The 18817-nt window shown below is 40.7% G+C and overlaps 1 protein-coding gene across 1 annotated transcript; it reads left to right on the plus strand.

Moving 5' to 3' along the window:
- Nucleotides 1-10199: 10199 nt before the first annotated feature.
- Nucleotides 10200-15230, plus strand: CGCS363_v011618 (Bloom syndrome protein-like protein; the record flags this gene model as incomplete). Its single annotated transcript, XM_036643467.1, has 2 exons — nucleotides 10200-10597; nucleotides 10649-15230. The coding sequence occupies 2 exons, from the start codon at nucleotides 10200-10202 to the stop codon at nucleotides 15228-15230; spliced, it is 4980 nt and encodes a 1659-aa protein (XP_036492134.1).
- Between the last annotated feature and the right edge of the window lie 3587 nt (nucleotides 15231-18817).

An 18817-nucleotide genomic window follows, 5' to 3' on the forward strand; every position in this document is an offset into this window, starting at 1 on the left:
TTAAAAGGCGCTAGGGATAGATATTACGCTATACCTTACTATAGTAGCCTTAAGAAATACTAGCTAAGGCTAATATAATGCTTAAGGATAATACTTTTTATAGCTTTATTACACTATTAGTAGGTAAAGTAGGTAGTAGTATTTAATACTAAATAGGATAGAGTATTAGTTATAATAGTTATAATAATATAACTATATATAATAATATATATTTATACTTATCCTACTCTACCTCTTATTAATAAGGCTACTTATCTTTTACCCCCTCTTTTTTCTACCTTTTTTAGTTCTCTTTATCCCCCCCTAGTAGTATAATACTATATTCTATACTCTATCTTCTTAGTTAGTTTAATATCCTAAGCCTTATTAGCTTATATAGTTTAGGTCTTACTTATAAGACTAAGTCCTAACTACTTTAGAGGTATATATATCTTATCTTTAAAAGAGCTATAATTCTTACTTATTAGGAGTTTAGTAAGCTACTAAGAGGTATTAGCTAGTATAATACTTTATTACTACTAGCCTTAATACCTAAATAGTAACCTTATAAGCTATAATATAGCTACTAATATTAATAGTCCCCCTAGCTAGCTATAATCCTACTTAGTCCCCTATCCTTATAGCTATAATGCTCCTATTAAGTAGCTTTAAAAGGAAACCTTATTAGGACTTCTAAGCTAGCAGTTTCCCTTAAACTCTATACTAAATAGAGTAGCCTACTAATTATACTTAACCTTCTAGTTATAACTTATAGCTATAGCTTTTATAGAGATAAATAGGATATTAAGCTAACCTTAGTTCTTATTAGCGCTAGCTTAGCTTTAAATACTTACTACTTAATAGGAATAATATCCCTACTAAGTATAGTAGGATATAAATATAGCTAGCTCCCTAGTAATAAGTAGCCTTTATTAGTAATATTCTTTAACTCCTTAGGCTTAGTTATAGGAGTATTAAGCCTTAAGCCTTAAATACTACTACCTCCCCTAGCTAAGCGCTCTACCTCCTACTATAAGCACCTTAAGGCTACCTCTAAAAAGGAGGCTAAGTAGTCTATAGATATTTAGTCTAAGTATATTCTTATACCTAAGATAAAGCTCTTAAGGCTTAAGCTAATAAATAGAGGTAAGCTTAGCTAAAGTTAATATCTTACTACTAAGGTAGTAAGAAGAGAGAGTTAAATTTCTATCTTCTAGCTAAGCTTTAACTTATTATATCTTAATAGTATAGCCTCTTAGTAGATTAACCTTTTTTAAAGCCCTATTAGTCTACTTAATAAATACTTACTTATAAGCTATAGATATTATATTAAGATATATTGCTTATTATAAACCTTACTTTTTAGTATCTCTCTAGCCTTATTGCTTATAATATTACTATCTTATCTCTATAGTTAGTTCTAAGTATAACGCTTATTTTAATATAATATCCCTTAAGGAGGCTACTCTAACTCCTTAAGGCTTAAGTTACTTAGTAAGCAAAATAAAAAGCTTATTTTTATACTAAATATCTCTACTAGCGCTTTATAGGTTTTACTACTACTAAGCTAATATTATATATTATACTAAGGGCTACCCTTTATAAGCTAGCTTAAAGCTATCTCCTCCCTTACTTCTATAAGAGAGGTAGAGTTAGAGGTAAAAGCCTTAGTAGTATTAGCTAAAATGCTAATCTTTTAAGAAGTAGTAGTACTTAAGGCCTACCTACTTCTAATTAAGTAGTTAATAGAGCTTATAGTAATTATTAGCCCTTAATTAGTTTTATTAAGCTTAATATATATATTTAAAGTTATAAAATGCTAGCTAGTTACTAAGTAACTTTAGTTAGTCTTATTAGTTAAGCTTTAAGCTTTCTACTCCTCTTTAGTATTTAGAAGCTAAATAGATTACTTAGGTTTAAAGAAATAAATAGTAGAGAAGTCTATCTTACTCCTATTTTAACCTCTTACTTTAAAGTTAAGAGGACTAAGTTAATAACTTAGTTAAGTACTAGCTAAGTTCTTAAGCTGCTATAAGTAGCTTCTTAAGATTAGTATCTTATTACCTACTTTATTTAAACTAATAAGTAGTAGCTAGCTAGTAAATCGCTAGAACTCTAACTCTTCTTATACTAACCTATTTAGCCCTACTTAGGCGTTTATACCTTAAGTTAAAACGAAAGTAAGTAGTAAGAAAGGCTAATATTTATAGAAGAATAAGATAGAGTATTAGTTTATTAAATTCACTATATACTTATTAGTAATTAGGCTTAATATAGTTTATAATACCTAAACTCCTATTCTTCCTATTTTATTACTAAGTCTTAAGGCTACTTATATAAAAATTTCTACTTCCCCTTCCCTTTTCCCTTTTTTTTTTATATTTATAGGTTTATTAGTTTTTTTTTAGTTTTTTTTTAGTTTTCTTTATAGGCCCTTAGTAGTCTATCTCTTCTACTTTAAGCTGCTAAAGAAACACTTTAATGCAGCTTCAGCCTTTCTTTATCTTTATACTCTTATTAAGGCGCTAGTTAGAGTAGCTATTATACTTATCACTATAGCTTCTTAAGATCTAGAAGTAAAGGAGGGTTAGTAAGACTTAAAGGCTGCTATTAGTTTTATCCCCTACTAGCTAGGCCTTACTATCCTCCCTTATAGTAAAGAGGAGCAGCTAGTCCTTTAGTATAGCGATATTAACCTCAAGCTACTCCCTTATAAACTATAAGAAGTAGTAGAGGCGTATATATATACCTAAGTTAATATTTACTTTATATTAAGCCTTACTATAGAGGCAGCTTAAGATATCTTATTAGTAGTTAACTACCCTTAGAGAGTATATTATAAGGGCGCTCTCTTATATCTTAGTATTATATAGTATACCTATTATAGAGAAAACCTACTTCTCTATAAAAGCCTACTTATTAGGGATATATAGTATAAGAGCTGCTTAGTCCTCTTTGCTACTTTAGGGTAAGTCTCTAGCTTAGTAAGTATTAGTGCTATTTAGGTTTATTCCCTAGGAAATAGAGCGTAGATTAGGTAGTTCCCTATCCTTCTAGCTGCTAATTATAGCTACTTAGTGATATAGCAGGAGACTATCTTAATAGTTAGGAGTCTAATCCTTAAACTAAATTTAGTTTAATAATTAGTTAGGATTAGTTAAAAAAATCTATGCATAGTCTTAGTTTCTTATTAGAAAAGGTATAACACTAAAAAAATAGTTTGCTTATAGTAAAAATAGTCCTTAAGATATATTTCTTTCTTATAAGTAACCTTATCTATAATTATATATTTATTTCTTAACTTAAATTATGTAATTTAGTATAGTAACTAGATTCCTACCTTAGAAATAGTTATAATACTCCTTTAGCTTAGGTATTAATAAGTTATTATATACTTATATAATAGCCCTAGATATATATATCTATATTTATAATACTTCTAATCATATAAACTCTAGTACTTAATATCTTAATATCTGCAATGCATGCTTTTAGAGAGCTTTAGCTACACTATAACTATAAACTACATCTTCTATTATTTTTTCTAGATTTTTTCTATCTATCTTATAATTAATATCGCATAAACTAAACTGATATAGTAAGTCTAATATATTTATATAGAGATTACCTATTTAAACTCCTCTATAGGTACTTATAAAACCTATTAACTATATTATAGTCTTATAATCCTTATTTCCTTATGTTCTCTAAGTATATCTAACTAATAATTATAATATTATTTAACCTATACTAAAACCTATATAATTATTTTTAGTGTTATAATTAAGTTACTATTTTTATTAGCTAACCTATATATATAGTCTCTATTCTAAATCTAAATTATCATACTAACCTAACTATAATCTCACCCTAGAAATCTATAACTTTAAGCCTTATATTAAATAGACTGTCTTAACTTCTACTATGTTTATTTCCTCTATATAAAGTAGTATATTCCTCTGATAAAGATATAATCCTAATTCCACATTAGTATTCACCTTTTTTATTAGTAATATTAAGTATCCCTTCCTAAATCTATATATTAATATCACTATAATAGGTACTTTAGAGGGGATGCTAAAGTATAGCTAGGGTTATCTGTAGAAGTATCTATTAAAGCCTAAAGATATACCTTAGCTGAAGTATAAATATAGTTAGCTTTAAAAGTATCCTCTACTAGAGTAAACTAGTTATTATCTAAAGCTCTAACGTAGTTAGTTATAGAAGCCTTAGCTTAATCCTCTTATTATAACCTTACTACTTAGATAAAAACTACTTCTTAGAGTTTTATTAGACCTATCTTTCTCTCCCTCTTATTATATTTATTACTTATCTCTTAACTATATCTATCTAAAATATTCTTCTTTTTCCTCACTTAAACCTAAAATACTTATTAATAGTGTATAAAATAGTATTAGTATAAACTTTAGCTTTAGTTTATTATTTTTAAAAGATATCTTTAATCTAGCCCCTATAGGTCTTATATCTCTTATTATTAGCATAAGTCCTACTACTTCGCTATCTACTTTATCTTATCCTATTAATAAGATATCTTTATTAATAATCCCTTATATTTACTTACTATCTAAGGATAGTAAAGCTCTTCTTAAAGTAATAATGCAAATAAATAGTATATATAATATAATCTTACTATATTTTTATAACTTATATTAGAGTTTATATTAAAAATAGACTTACTAATAAGTTAAGTAAAGCTCTTAATACTATAGAATACCCTTCCCTCCCTTTCTAAGAATATATTAAAGCTTCTCCTAAACTATTTTGCATTACTACCTCCTTTATATAAGGTAATTACTATTCACCTAAACCTAGGTCCTTATAGTTATCTATCTTATTTAAGTTATAGATTCTTATAACACCTATACCTTACTCACTAGAGTTATTATATATAACCCCTATAGAAAGAGAAAGGGATTTATAAGCATAACAACCCTTCTATATAAAGTTATAATATAATATTGTTATTATATAGACTTTATTAATTATTAGAACTATTATATTATAGTGATTAAAGACCCTCTTAAATATAGTTTGTAATTAGTTGTGAGAAGAAGGATATAAGATATATCTAAATAGAGTTACTTCTTATTTATATATAGATCTAGCCTAATAGTTATATAACTACTATCTTAATATATCACTTTATTAATAATTAAGTTAACTAAATATAATATAATAAAATTTCTACTATTAACCTAGTATTTAGGTTAAAAAGAACTTCACTTTTATAATAAGGTAATTTTACTTATCTATAATATTAGGACACTTAACTAAGTTAAGGTGTTAGTAATATTCTATATTACTAGTAATAATAATGCTTATCTAAAAGCCCTCTCTATCTATCTATATTATAATCTTCTATTAAAAAAGGTTAAGAATAGCAGCATATTTAATCTATTAGCTACATAGTTAGGATGATTAGTATAGCTTTATTCTTATAGTATTTATTAAGCAACACCTTAGTAGAGTTCTAATTATTAAATTGAAATTTATAATATTAAAGAGGATTAAGGAATATAGAGGAAGAGAGGTCTAGTGAGGAATCTCTGTAATATAGCGAGGTATATTATATTATTACTATAATATATTAAGAGGTTTATAGAGATTAAAAACCTACTTTATAATAACTTCAGTATATAGAAGATATGTAAAAAGCTATCTAAAAGCCCTAAATTAAAGCTAAGTAACACTACTATATATATATACTATAATCTATTCTTATATATACTTAAAACTGCAGAGAATAAGTTAGTAGTAATATATAAGTATAGTATATTATAGTAACTAATAGATAAAACTAAGATAAAGAACTATTTATAAAAAGATAAGATAGATTAATTAGTATTAAATATAGTAGTATAAGTATATAGATTACTTTAAAAAAGCTATATCTTTCTACTTTTCTCTTCCTTATATATAACTAAAATAATTAGCTTAAAATAGTTCCTAGTTATTATTTTTATTACCCTTCTAGCTAAGCTCTTAGGGATCACTATCCTATATTTATAATCTCTAACATCTTAACTATAGCTACTCCTCTTAACTATTTTTATTTATTATATATAGTTTTTAAAACCTACTTAATTAAATAACTCCTAATACTATTCTATTCCTAAAGGAGCTAATACCTTAACTAGATAAAAACCTTATATAGCTATAGTAGGTTATAATACTATTTATATTATTTTATAGCTAATAAAATTAATAGAAACTAATCTATACTTATATAATATCCTCACTCCTTACTACAGTCTTATACCTATATAGATTTATAGTAAAAGATATATTAATAATACCTAGAAGTATACTAAACTTAATTACTACTTCTAGCTTATTTATTCTACTATTACTAAATATAATATTTACACTTTTTAGTCTAAGAATACTACCTTTAAACTATATTTATTTTTGCTTTTCTAATCTTAATACCCTTATTAATAGAGTAACTATATACCTTTCTTCCTCCCTATATTTTATTAATAATTTCTTCTACCTTTTTTCTCTATCTCTCATATTAAAGCTATTATCTTACTAGTATTTACTACCTATTATAGCTTAATCTAGATATTATATATTTAGAAACAGACTAAATAACTATTATATCTTATCTTAGCTATACTTATTATAGTAAATACTATATATACTATATTATTCCCCTAATCTTATACCTCTTTATCTACCTTATATACTTTTCACACTACTTACTTACTCTTATTAAGAAGAGGTATTATAGCGTGTAAACTATAAATATAATAGTTATTATTACTACTAAAAGTAAAAGTTATAAATTAGAACTTATCTATCCTTCTTATAAATATATTAAGATAAAGCTAAAAGTCTATATTTAAAAACTAGCTTATACTACTAAAAGAAGTTATATCCCCTAAATAGAGCTACTATTATCCCCTTATACCCTCTCTCTAACTGAGGTATTATCTTAACTTATATCTCTAGCAATAGAGATATTTAGTAGCCTAAATAGAGCTAAGTACTATATATTAAGGGACTAATTATCCTTAACTTAGCTTTAATATAAGTAATAACCTATTATACCTAATAGTATTAATATCTTAGTAAGTTAGCAATAATTTCTACTATAGTACTAATTAAAACTAAAAGATCCTCACTAAATCTAATAAAGAGTATAAAGTTAGAAAATAAGAACTTATAGAAAGAAATAATTAATAAAGGTAGTAAGCTATTATAGCTACACTAAGGTAGTATTAAAATAAGGCAGAAGTAATAAGAGTATTTATAAACCTATCTATTACTAAGAATAAACCTCTAATAGCTAGATATATATAGTAGTATATCCTTAACTAGCTAGATCTAATACTCCTTATAACCTCCTACCTTAAGCTGTAGCTAGCACCTCTATATTATTATTATTAGATACCTATAAACCTATTAAACTTAGACTCTAATATTCCTCTTTCTACTACCTACTTAGTATACGCCACCTAAAAATAAGATAGGAAGTAGTTAAGTTTAATTATTATCTTATTATTACTAAACTGCTATCTAAATAAGTCTAAGACTATGAATATATATAAGATATTAGTACTAGTAGTATAATAAGCTTAGGTAATAAAGCATATCCTCAGCTAATCCCCCTCTAGTAGCTTATCCTTTATATAGCATATTAAATAGAGATATAAAACTTATGCTACTACTCTATTAGCTGAAACTATAGCTTATTATTACCTTCTAACTCTAGCTTAGAATATATCCTTTAGCCCTCTAAAGCTTATAAGCTATTATATAACTAAAGCTAAATCGCTATATTTAGATTCCCCTTTTGCTCTTTATCCCTATCTAATTACTATAGAGCCTACTAATAACTAGTATAAGGCTTTATATCTTCCCTATACCTTATCTCCTTATATAGAAGCTATATCTTAGCTTACTCTAGTCTAAGCTCCTAAAGCTATTAATAATCCCTATATAGATAGAGCTACTTATTTTAAGCTATTAGTAGGAGTTATTAGAGCGGAAACTCTACTTAATAGCTAGCTAAGTAACTATAATATAAAGTCTAAAGTATCTTTTAGTAGCTTTAACTTAGATGCTAATAATTCTATAAGTATATCTATATTATATATAATCTTTCCTAAAAAGTTATTAATATATCTCTAAGCTTTAGGAATCTAAGCAATAGTATAGTCCTCTTATACTACTACTTTTAGTAACCTCTCTCCCCCTATTAAACCTTCCTTATCACCCCTCTAATTAAGCTAATATATATTAAATATAGCTAAATCTCTATGTAAAGCATAAGATATTACTTATATAGCTCCCTACTATCTATAGTAACACTAATATTTAACTTAGTTATCTTTATATACTTTATTACTAACTATAAGTAGTCCTCTATCTAAGATATATATATTATCTATTAACTTTAATAAATGCTCTTAGCTAGTGCTTTTATTATCTCTATTTTAGACTTCTTTATCTCCTCTTATTATTTAGGCTTCTATATACCTATATAAGGGCTTATAGATATCCTATATATCTAGTAAGCTAGCTGCTATACACCTAGCTTGCTATAACTAAGAGCTATATAGCATCTTAGGTAGCTATTAATAGCTAACATACTGGCAACGACGGCTTCAAGTAGAAGCCGTTGAAATCCTCACCAAAAAATAAGTGGGTCCGTGCAGACAGGGGGTAGAAGCCGTTGTTTTCCAGTAGTGAAGAAGCCGTTGAGATTTCCCGCAGTAAAATACACAAAAGTAGGATGCAATGAAAGCTTGAATGAAGGCAATTATAACCATCTAGTTCTCAGTTCGATAATCAGCAAGGTGAGTCTAGAAATCGATGAATAGCGTAGTTGATGTTTTCGTGATGCGGTCCCAAACCCCACATTAACTAGCCAATCACATAACAGGGATATCAGCCAGGCCAGAAAGCCCGACCGACTGATGGAACGCAGTCAGGGAGGAAAGTAGATCAAGGAGAAAGTATACGGAATTAAGGGGCAGGAAGGTAAGGTTATAAAGAGAGGACAGGAGGAATCATTTAATAGTAGTAGACCAAAGCAAGCCATCCGTATAGGTAAACATGGAGCCATTCGTCCACAACGCGCAGTATTCCATTCTGATATGCACATCATGTCAGTATGCAGTAGTAGCGAACGAAGTCACAGCACATCTGCGGAACCACCATCGGTCAATCACCGCCAAGGCCAGGGGAAAAGTGGCTAAATCGGTCAGCAACATTCCCAGCATCATCCGCAGCCAGGCCGATTTGCAGTCGTTCCAATACCCAGACCCCACGGTTGAGCCAATTGCTGATATTGCACCACCCCGGGCGGACGGTTTACGTTGCCACGCGTGCCGTTATATTTGCCGCCGCGTGCGAAATATGCAGGAGCATTGTCGGGTAGAACACAGATGGGAGAATGATTGGCACAAGGGGGGTGATGTTCGCAAGAAAGCCACCGCAGTCAGGGATTTACCGTGGACAACAGGGGTGCCGTGCCAGCGGTTTTTCTTAACACGGGCCGCGAGCGGATGGTTCGAGGTGGCCCAGGGACAGATAGCCGACGAGTCTCTGCAAGGCGCTCCGAGTAGAAGCCCGGCTCAACAGGCGGTGGACCGCGTTCGAGATCTCCGGAAAGTCCAAGCAGAACGTGTGAAGACGAGTCACGATGAGCTGATCCGCGTCGCCAACGAAAGACTCGAGCCCAGCCCGTGGCTGGCCCGTGTAGGATGGGCGGTGCACTAACATCACGTCCACGATGGCTGACGTCGGAAGCCATTGAACGCCCCACCATGGAATTAGGTGGGTCCGTTGAGACAAGGGCGGAAACCGTTGTTCACAGCAAGGTGGAAGCCGTTGAGATTTTCCGTAGTAAAATAGGTAAAAGTAGCATGCAATTAAAGCCACAATCGGTATAATTATAGGAACCCAGTTCTCAGTGTTTTATTCCGTGATATGAGTCCAGAAATAGGTGAATAGGGTAGTAGATGTTTTTGTGATGTCGTCCGAATCCCCGCATTAACCAGCCAATTATATAACAGGACCATCAGCCAGGCCAGAAAGCCCGACCGAGCGATGGAACGTAGGCAGGGAGGAAAGTAGATCAAGGAGAAAGTATATGGAATTAAGGGGCAGGAAGGTGAGTTTATAAAGAGAGGACAGGAGGAACCAGTCATAAACAGTAGATAGAAGAAAGTAACCAATACATGCCAAAGATGGAGCCATTCGTCCACAACACGCAGTATTCCATTTTGATATGCACATTATGTCAGTACGCCGTATTAGCCAACGAAGCCACGGCGCATTTGCGGAATAACCATCGGTCAATCCCCGCCGAGGCCAGGAGCAAGGTCGCCGGATTAGTCGGCGATATTCCCGGCATCATCCGCAGCCAGGCCGATTTGCAGTCGTTTCAATACCCAGACCCCACGGTCGAGCCAGTTGCCCATATCGCACCGCCCCGGGCGGACGGTTTGCGTTGCCACGCATGCCGTTATGTGTGCCGCCGCGTGCGAAACATGCAGGAGCATTGCCGGGCAGAACACCGGTGGGCGAATGATTGGCAGAAGGGGGGCAATGTGCGCAAGAAAGCCACGGCAGTCAGAGATTTGCCGTGGACAACAGGCGTGCCATGCCAGCGTTTTTTTTTAACACGGGCCGCAAGCGGATGGTTCGAGGTCGGGCGGGGGTTAGGGGTGGCCGTTCAAAGCGAGCCATCGGGGCCGGGGACGGACGACACGGCGTGGTTCGTCACGTTGCACGAGAACCAAGAGAAGCGGTTCGAGGCCGACGCGCGCGAGGAGGTCAGTACAGTGGACGAAAAGTTGGAGCCGAACGGGTGGTTGTACCGCGTCGGGTGGACGAGGGATTTGGAAGGGTTGAACAAGACGCAGTTACAGGAGGCCACGCGACCAATTGAGGATGGCGAGGAGACGTTAGAGGCCATATGGGCCGTGTTCAACAGCGTCGCCGACAAGGCATGCGCAACAGCAGCACCGCACAAGGTCGGGCACGACGTGTTGTTCGAGGCGGAGCGGAAGGAGATCGGCCAGAAGCCGGTGCGGCCATTCGACAACCGCATGGAGGACGACACGTGGCAGCGGTACAAGGAGGTTTGGCGTAAGATGGTGAGCATATGGTTCCGCATGGACGAGTGGCCGGAGCGCGAGCGGCCGCCGTATCGGTTCACCATGCGTCAGGGGTCGTTGTGGGATGCGTTCACCAGCCGTGTCGAGGCGGATGTCGGCAGCAGGCAGGCCGCGCAGGCGGAGGAGGTCGAGAGGATGTGTTTGGACGCCATCATCGCCATCATCGAGGACCCGTACAAGCAGAGCCAAAAGGAGAGCGCGATGATCGGCGCGTTGGCGGTGTTGGGCATCCGCGAGGACGGCGGGTGGCACCAGGCGACGGAGTACACGACGAATTATTCAGCCGTGATCAAGGTGGCCAAGATGTTCGTCGTGTACCAGGCGTGGTTGGAGCGGAAGGACGAGGTGGTGGCGTTGACGGCGACCAAAGGGGCCGAGGCGGCGTACGAAGAGGCCAGCAGCGTGTTCCATTTGGTGCGCGACAAGGTGCGGCGGTTCATGACGCGGATGCCCGGGCGGCCGGACGACGAGCCCAGGGCGATGAATTGGATTTACGACGCGCGCACGTACGGGATGCATATCCGGTTTAACACGGTGGCGCCGGGGATGGTGGATTGGAGCGGCGACCGGATATCGTTCCGGCGGGTGCGGGTGCGGGTGTGCGAGTTGGCCGAGATGTTCCACGGGGTAGCGCAGGAGGCGCGGACGTTGTTGGCGCAGTTGGCGGTGGTGGACGGGGATGGGGATAGGGATAATGATCCCGACAGGGACGGGCACGGCGATGGGTACGGAGGCCGATCAGCGTTAGCAGCAGCGTTGCCCGCCATCAGGTGGGACAGCATGCACGACGACCACAGCCAGGACCGGCCGGGGTATTCGTTTTTACACGACGACCGCAACGAGGCGTGGGTGGGCAAGGGGAAGGGGTGGATCGCACGGCGCATCGCAGAGTCGGAGGCACGGCGGCGGGCGTGGTTAGACCCAACGCGAGGGGCGGCGGCGGCGGCAGTGGCAGCAGCAGCAGCAGCAGCAGCAGGACAGGCGGAGGAGGTCACGTCCAACCGCAGCGATAGCCACCACCCATACCGCGAGAGGACGGTGCAGGCATACAGACAGGCGTTGGAATCGTTCCGGGAGCGGTTGTGGATGTTGATGCACATGGTGGCAGGGCAGCCGGCGCGGGCGCCCGAGTTAGCAGGCATCAGACACAGCAACACGGCCAACGGCGGGGTCAGGAACGTGTTCGCACACGACGGCATGATATGTTTCGTCACGTCGTACCACAAGAATTACCGCCAGACGGGGACGGCCAAGGTGATACACCGGTATTTGCCGCGCGAGGTCGGCGAGTTGTTGGTGTGGTATTTATGGTTAGTGTTGCCGTTTTGGCAGCAGGTAGGAGGCATCATCCATCAGACGGACCGGAAGAGCGCATTTTTATGGGCGGACGACGTGGTTGTAAGGGGCAGGGCGGCGGGCGAGGCGAGCCGTGATAACACCAGGGGCGACGAGCGCCGCAATAACACCAAGGACAACGACGCCCGTGACAACACCGAGGACGACGACGCCCGTGACAACACCATCACAGACGAGAGCGCCAACGCCACCCCCGGCCGGGCGCCGTGGACGGACGAACGGTTGTGGACGTCAGACAAGGCAAGGCGGATCATGCAGCAGCACAGCGAGCGGTTGGTCGGCAGCAAGATCAACATCAGCGGGTGGCGGCACATGGCCGTCGCCATCGCCAACCGGTATTTGAACGAGGCGTTCGGACGGGCAGACGACAAAAACAACGACAACGACGACAACGACGACGACATAGGCGTCGAGGACAGCGCATTGGATTTGCAGGCCGGGCACGGCACGCACGTGGCGGGGATGATATACGGGCGGTTGTACCAGGAGGCACCGTTCGGCACGGCGGCGTTGCGGGACAGGTTCCGGGCCGTCAGCCGGCAGTGGCACCGGTTGTTGGGGTTCGGGGCGGAGGACCGGGGCGGCGGGGCACCCACCAAGCGGCGGCGGACGGCGACGACGGCGGCGGACGAGGAGTTCGAAGGGCAGCGGCGGCGGCGGTTCACGCGGTTGCAGTTAGCCAACGCCGGCGGGCAGTTGCGGCAGATGATGGGGGACCCGCGGGCGGCGTTCCGCGGCCAGCAGGAGCGGGTCATCCGGTCGATCATGCGCGGGGACGACCCGATCGTGCAGGTGACGGGCACGGGCGGCGGCAAGAGTTTGTCGTTCATGTTGCCGGCGTATTGCGCACCGGACGGGGTGACGATCGTCGTGACGCCGTTGGTGGCGTTGCGCACCGACATGGACGCGCGGTGTTCGAGGTCGGGGTTGGCGTCGACAACGTGGCGCGGCGGCGGGCGGGCCAACACGGCCGCAGCAACGGTGGTGTTCGTGACGCCCGAGTCGGCCGTCACGCAGGGATTCCGGGATTTCGTCGGGCGGTTGCAGCGGCGGCAGCAGTTGGACCGGGTGGTGTTGGACGAGTGCCACGTCGTGTTGGATGGGTCGAGGGGGTTCCGGCCGGCGTTGCGGGCGTTGGGGCGGACGGTGCAGGAGTTCGGGGCGCAGTTGGTGTGTTTGACGGCGACGTTGCCGCCGGCGGAGGAGCGGGAGTTTTTCGCCGTGACGGGGATCCGGCAGGAGCGGGTGCGGGTGTTCCGCGAGGCGACGACGCGGAGGAATATCGAGTATGGGGTTGTTGTCGTTGCGTTAGGGTCAGGGGGTGGGGGTCGTGGTCGTGGTCGTGGTGCGGCAAGCCACAGGCGCCGGGCAGAGTCAGGGTTAGGGTTAGGGTCAGGTCGGGAGGGTGAGGACGGCGAGTTGAGCGCCGTCGAGGAGCGCGGTTGCCAGGAGGTCAGGGATTGGTTGCGGCAGCAGCCACGCGGCAAGGCGGTGGTGTACAGCAGCACGATCGAGGGCGTCGAGCGGATGGCCGAGGCGTTGGGGTGCGCAGCGTTCCACAGCAGCATCGGCAGCACGGAGGACAAGGCGTCGAGGTTGGAGGCGTGGAGGATGGGCGACGGCGCCGATGGGGGCGTCATCGTGGCGACGAACGCGTTGGGGTTAGGCATCGACGTGCCGGACGTGCGGTTGGTGGTCCACGCGGGCATGCCGCGGCGGTTGCGGGATTTCGTCCAGGAGAGCGGGCGTGCCGGGCGAGACGGCCAGCCAAGCCGGTCGGTTGTTATATGCAGTAGGGCAGCCGTGGAGGAGAAGGAGAAGGAGAAGCAGAAGGAGAAGGAGGCAGGGGAGGCAGAGAAAGATGGGAGGGCAGCCGGAGGGGGATGGGAGGTGTCAACAAGGACATACATCAGGGGAGAGGTATGCCGGCGGATTGTGTTAGACGAGGTCATGGACGGGCGGGTGGACCGTCCAGGGTGCGAGGAGGGCGAAGAGGCATGCGACATATGCCGGCAGAGGGCGTCGGAGGTGATGTGGGTAGACGACGGGGATGGAGATATGGATAGGGACAAGGACGGGGATAGAGAGGGACATGGAGCCAGAGAAGACGAAGAGATCAGGGCCGCGTTCGAGACCAGTCAGCAAGCCAGGCAGTTCCGCCAGTGGCAGGCCAGGGCAGAGCGTTCAGGGTTAGGGGAGGAGGGGGAGACGTTCAAGCAGCAGTTGGCGCGGTGGGCGGGACGGTGCACGTATTGCGGGATACGCCGGAGAGAGAGCGACGGGCACACGTTAGACGATTGCCCAGGCCGCGGGGAGCAGGCGTGGGGGTGGACGGCGCAGTACAGGAGGCAGATGGAAGAGGCCATGTTCGACGGACGGATGATGGAGAATTTCAGCAGTTGTTTCCATTGCGGATTGCCGCAGGGTTGGTGTCGGCGATGGGAGCCGTTGGGCGAGGACGGCGGGCGGTTCACGGAGGTCGAGGGCGGTTCATGCCAGTACCAAGGGTTGATGGTTACGATGTTCGCCGTCGCAACGATCGGTGTGGGGTCGAGGGTGTACGAGGAGACGGTGAGGGCGATGCGCAGAGCGGACGGGTTAGAGGAGTGGGCATCGAGCGAGAAGGAGGTATATAAGTGGTTAGGGCAGATGATCCAATGGGGAGGGGTGCAGTCAAGCAAGTTGTGCCGGTTGACAAGCCAGTTGTGGCAGAAGGCAGTAGAGGGCGTAGCAGAGGGGTGATCAGGCAGGGCAAGGCGGGGCGAGTAGGGGCCGTACATAGGAGTACGACAGTTTAGGGTAGGGAGTAGGGAAGTATAGTAGTAAAGGATAATAGAAAACAGAGCATCAGATGTTTTTTCACACAGAAAGATTTAATAGCACAAGAGAGCAGGAGGTGGAAGATGACAAAGAGTAACAGAGGGGATGAATCATGAGCAAGGAGCAAGAAGGGGGGAATACAAGGAGCAGCAAAAGGTATAGGCAACAGTGGAAGGATGGAAAGAGCAGAGAAAGGGGCCGGAGAGAAGGGAAAAAAAAGAAGTAAAAAGGGGATGTAAGAGCGTGAATATAATACAGATGTAGTGTTAAAGATTTCAGGGCCAGTTTTAGGGTTAGATAGCATAGCAGAACAAAAGGGCAGAACAGTAAGAGGTTCGTTAACAAAGGCGAATTAGTAAGAGTATAGGAGTTATAATAAAGCAGATTCGGGGGCAAGCAGAGGGAAAGAGAATAGTATTAAGATAATAGGAAAGAGTAAAAGATTTGTTATAGAAAGAGAGCAGAGTACACCGAGAAAAATTACAGCCAAAAAGGGGTAGCAAGGTCAGCAAGAGAGGGGGAATTAAAGAATCACATACCAAAGATAGCAGATTTATACAGTAGACAGTAGTTAAAGATAAAGGGAGGTAGAAAGAAAGTAGACAGAGAGAAATAGAAATACAAACAGATAGAAGACCAAGGGGGGAAAAGTAAAAAAACGGATTTCAGTAAAAGAGAGGGAGGGAGATTCATTTAGCAGCCCATAGAGGTAGAGTATAGGGGAGCCAGGGTTAGTACACAGTAAAGGTCAGAGATAGGTTAAAGAGAAGGATTAAGGTCAGAGTAGGAATCAAAGTCAGGAATACAGCAAACAGAAGGGTCAAGAATAGGGCAGAAATAGAAGTCAGCAATAAAGCAAAGTTCAGGAGGGATAGAGTTAAGAAACAGATAATAGAGGGGACATACAATTAGCAAGCAACAAGAAAGGGGGGATCCAAGGAGCAGAGGAAAGTAGAGGCAAGAAGGGTAAAGTATAGAGAGGAGAGAAGGGATAGGGAAGACGGGAGGAATATAAAGAGCAGAGAAAGAGACAAAAGTAAAGAGGGCAAGGAGAGGAGCGAAAAGGGAACATAGGAATATAAGCATAATATAGACAGATACAGAGTTGAAGATAACAGGACCAGTTTTAGATTAGATAGCATAGTAGCATAGTATAACAAAAGGGCCGAGTAGTAAGGTGTTCGTCCGTAGAGGCGAGTTCGTAAGAGTATAGGAGTCGTTATAAAGAAGATTAGAGAGTAAATAGAGAGAGAGAGATAAGGGAGTAAGATAGTAAAAAAAGAGTTATAAGTTATTCACAAAACAAGGGTTATGTACCACGAGAAAGGTTATAAACCAAAAGGTTAGAAGAGTAAGTAAGAGAGGAGAAGTTAATAAGTAACAAACGAAAGATAGCAGATTCATAAGGTAGATAGTTAATATATATAATAGAGTAGGAAAGGGAAGAAAGGAGTTAGAGGGAGAAAGGAAACATACACAGACAGGATAACAAGGAGGAATAATAAGTAAACAGAGTTAGGTAAGAAAGAAGGAGGAAGGTTCATATAGCAACCCACAGATGGAGAGCATAAGCAAGTCAGAGATCGTACAAAGTTAAGGTTAGGGATATGTCAACAGGAAAGGGTTCGAGATAGAGCAGGATTAGAAGTTAGGATAGAGTAAAAGAAAAAGGGGGTGAGGGATAGAGCAGGAATAAGAGTTAGGGATAGAGCAGAAATAAAGGGCAGAATTAGAGCAGAGAAAAGGATAAAGGATAGGTTAAAGGAAAGGGGTTAGAAGTAAAGCAGAAATAAAAGTGAGGGTTAGAATGAAGGAAAAGGTAAGGGACAAGGCGAAAATAGAAAGTTAGAAATAGAGTAAAAATAAAAGTCAAGGATAGGGTAGAGAACAAGGTAGGGGATAAGTTAAAAGAGTAAGGTTAGGGTTAGAGCAGAAGTAAAGGTAAAGGTTAGAATAAGGAAGAGGGTTAGAGATAGGTTAAAAGAAAAGGGTTAAGGATAGGGTAGAAATAGAAAGTTAGAAACAGAGCAGAAATAAAAGTAAGAGTTAGAGTAGAGAAAAAGTTCAAAATAGAGTAGGGATAAAAGTTAAGGATAAAGTAAAGGAAAAACAAGAGGGGTGTTTATATTAATAAAGTAAGGTAGTTAGTATAAGCAGGCATAAATAAGAGAGAGAGAGAGATTCCAGTCCAAAGCCAGAGTCAAAAGTTCCCATTCAGATACAAGTGGATGGGCAGCATTATAGAGAATTCCAAGTTCATAATATATACAGATTATATAACACCAAGATATAGAGGAATAGTAAGCACCAGATAAATTAACACAGAACAAGCCGAATAAGGTTCCAAAGACAACCATTTTATCATAAGGTCAGGGGCATGGTAAGAAGGGGAAGCAGGACACATTTTACCAGTAGGCAGGAGTACAGGGGAATCAGTTTAGGATAGGGGAGGGGTTGATAATAAGTAGATAGAGGAGATATCAAAGTAAGGAGTTCATCGCAAGGAGAATATTTCAGTACATAAGGACAGAAGGGTTAGGGAAGAAAGGGAGTAAAAATAATCAACAAGTTCAAGTTTAAAAGAGGTAGATAAAAATATAGTAAGGTAAACCGTAAGTATAAGTTCAGGATAAGAGAAGGCGTGAAGATATAAAAGGGAAGAGATAGTAGAAAGGAAGAGGTAAGGTTTAGAAGGGGGTAGTTTACAATATAAAGGACGAACGAGAATTAAAGCAGAGGTCCAAGGGAAAGAATTAGGAGGAGAAAGATACAGATGGAAGGAATAAAGGATGAGCAAGAGAGAGAAAGAAGAAGGAAGAGAAAAAAAAAAGGTAGGGTTAGTATATAGCAAAGAGGTTAGTGACAAAGCAAGAGTTAGAGGGATAGAGACAAAGCAGGAGCGAAGCAGAGACAAGGGAAAATACAAAAACAGGAATTTAGATAGTAAAGGCGTTTTAAGAGGGTTTAGGGTTAGGAGTAAGAGAGGATAGAGAGAGAGCAACAGGAAAGGGTTAGGGACAGGGGAATTAGAAAAGGTTAGGGATAGAGAAAGGAAGAAGGTTAGGGATAGATAAAAGAACAAGGTTAGGGATAGATAAAAGGAAAGGGTTAGGGATAGATAAAAGGAAAGGGTTAGGGATAGAATAAAAGAACAAGGTTTGGGATAGATGAAAGGAAAGGGTTAGGGTTAGATGAAAGGAAAGGGTTAGGGATAGAATAAAAGAACAAGGTTAGGGACAGGTGAAAGGATTAGGGTTAAGGCCAGAGCAGAGGGAATAGTCATAATTAAAGATGAAGATAGGGAATATTTTTCAGAGATAGGGGTGGTTTTGTTGTTTACGAAAATTTACGAGATTAGAACAGCAGTTACAGAGTTAGGGTTTTAGGGTTTTAGGGTTTTAGGGTTAGGGTTAGGGTTAGGGTTAGGTTAGGGTTAGGGTTAGGGTTAGGGTTAGGGTTAGGGTTAGGGTTAGGGTTAGGGTTAGGGTTAGGGTTAGGGTTAGGGTTGG

This window comes from Colletotrichum siamense (assembly GCF_013390195.1).
Source record: "Colletotrichum siamense strain Cg363 chromosome Unknown KSG_Cg363_contig07, whole genome shotgun sequence".
Classification (NCBI taxonomy): Eukaryota; Fungi; Ascomycota; class Sordariomycetes; order Glomerellales; family Glomerellaceae; genus Colletotrichum; species Colletotrichum siamense.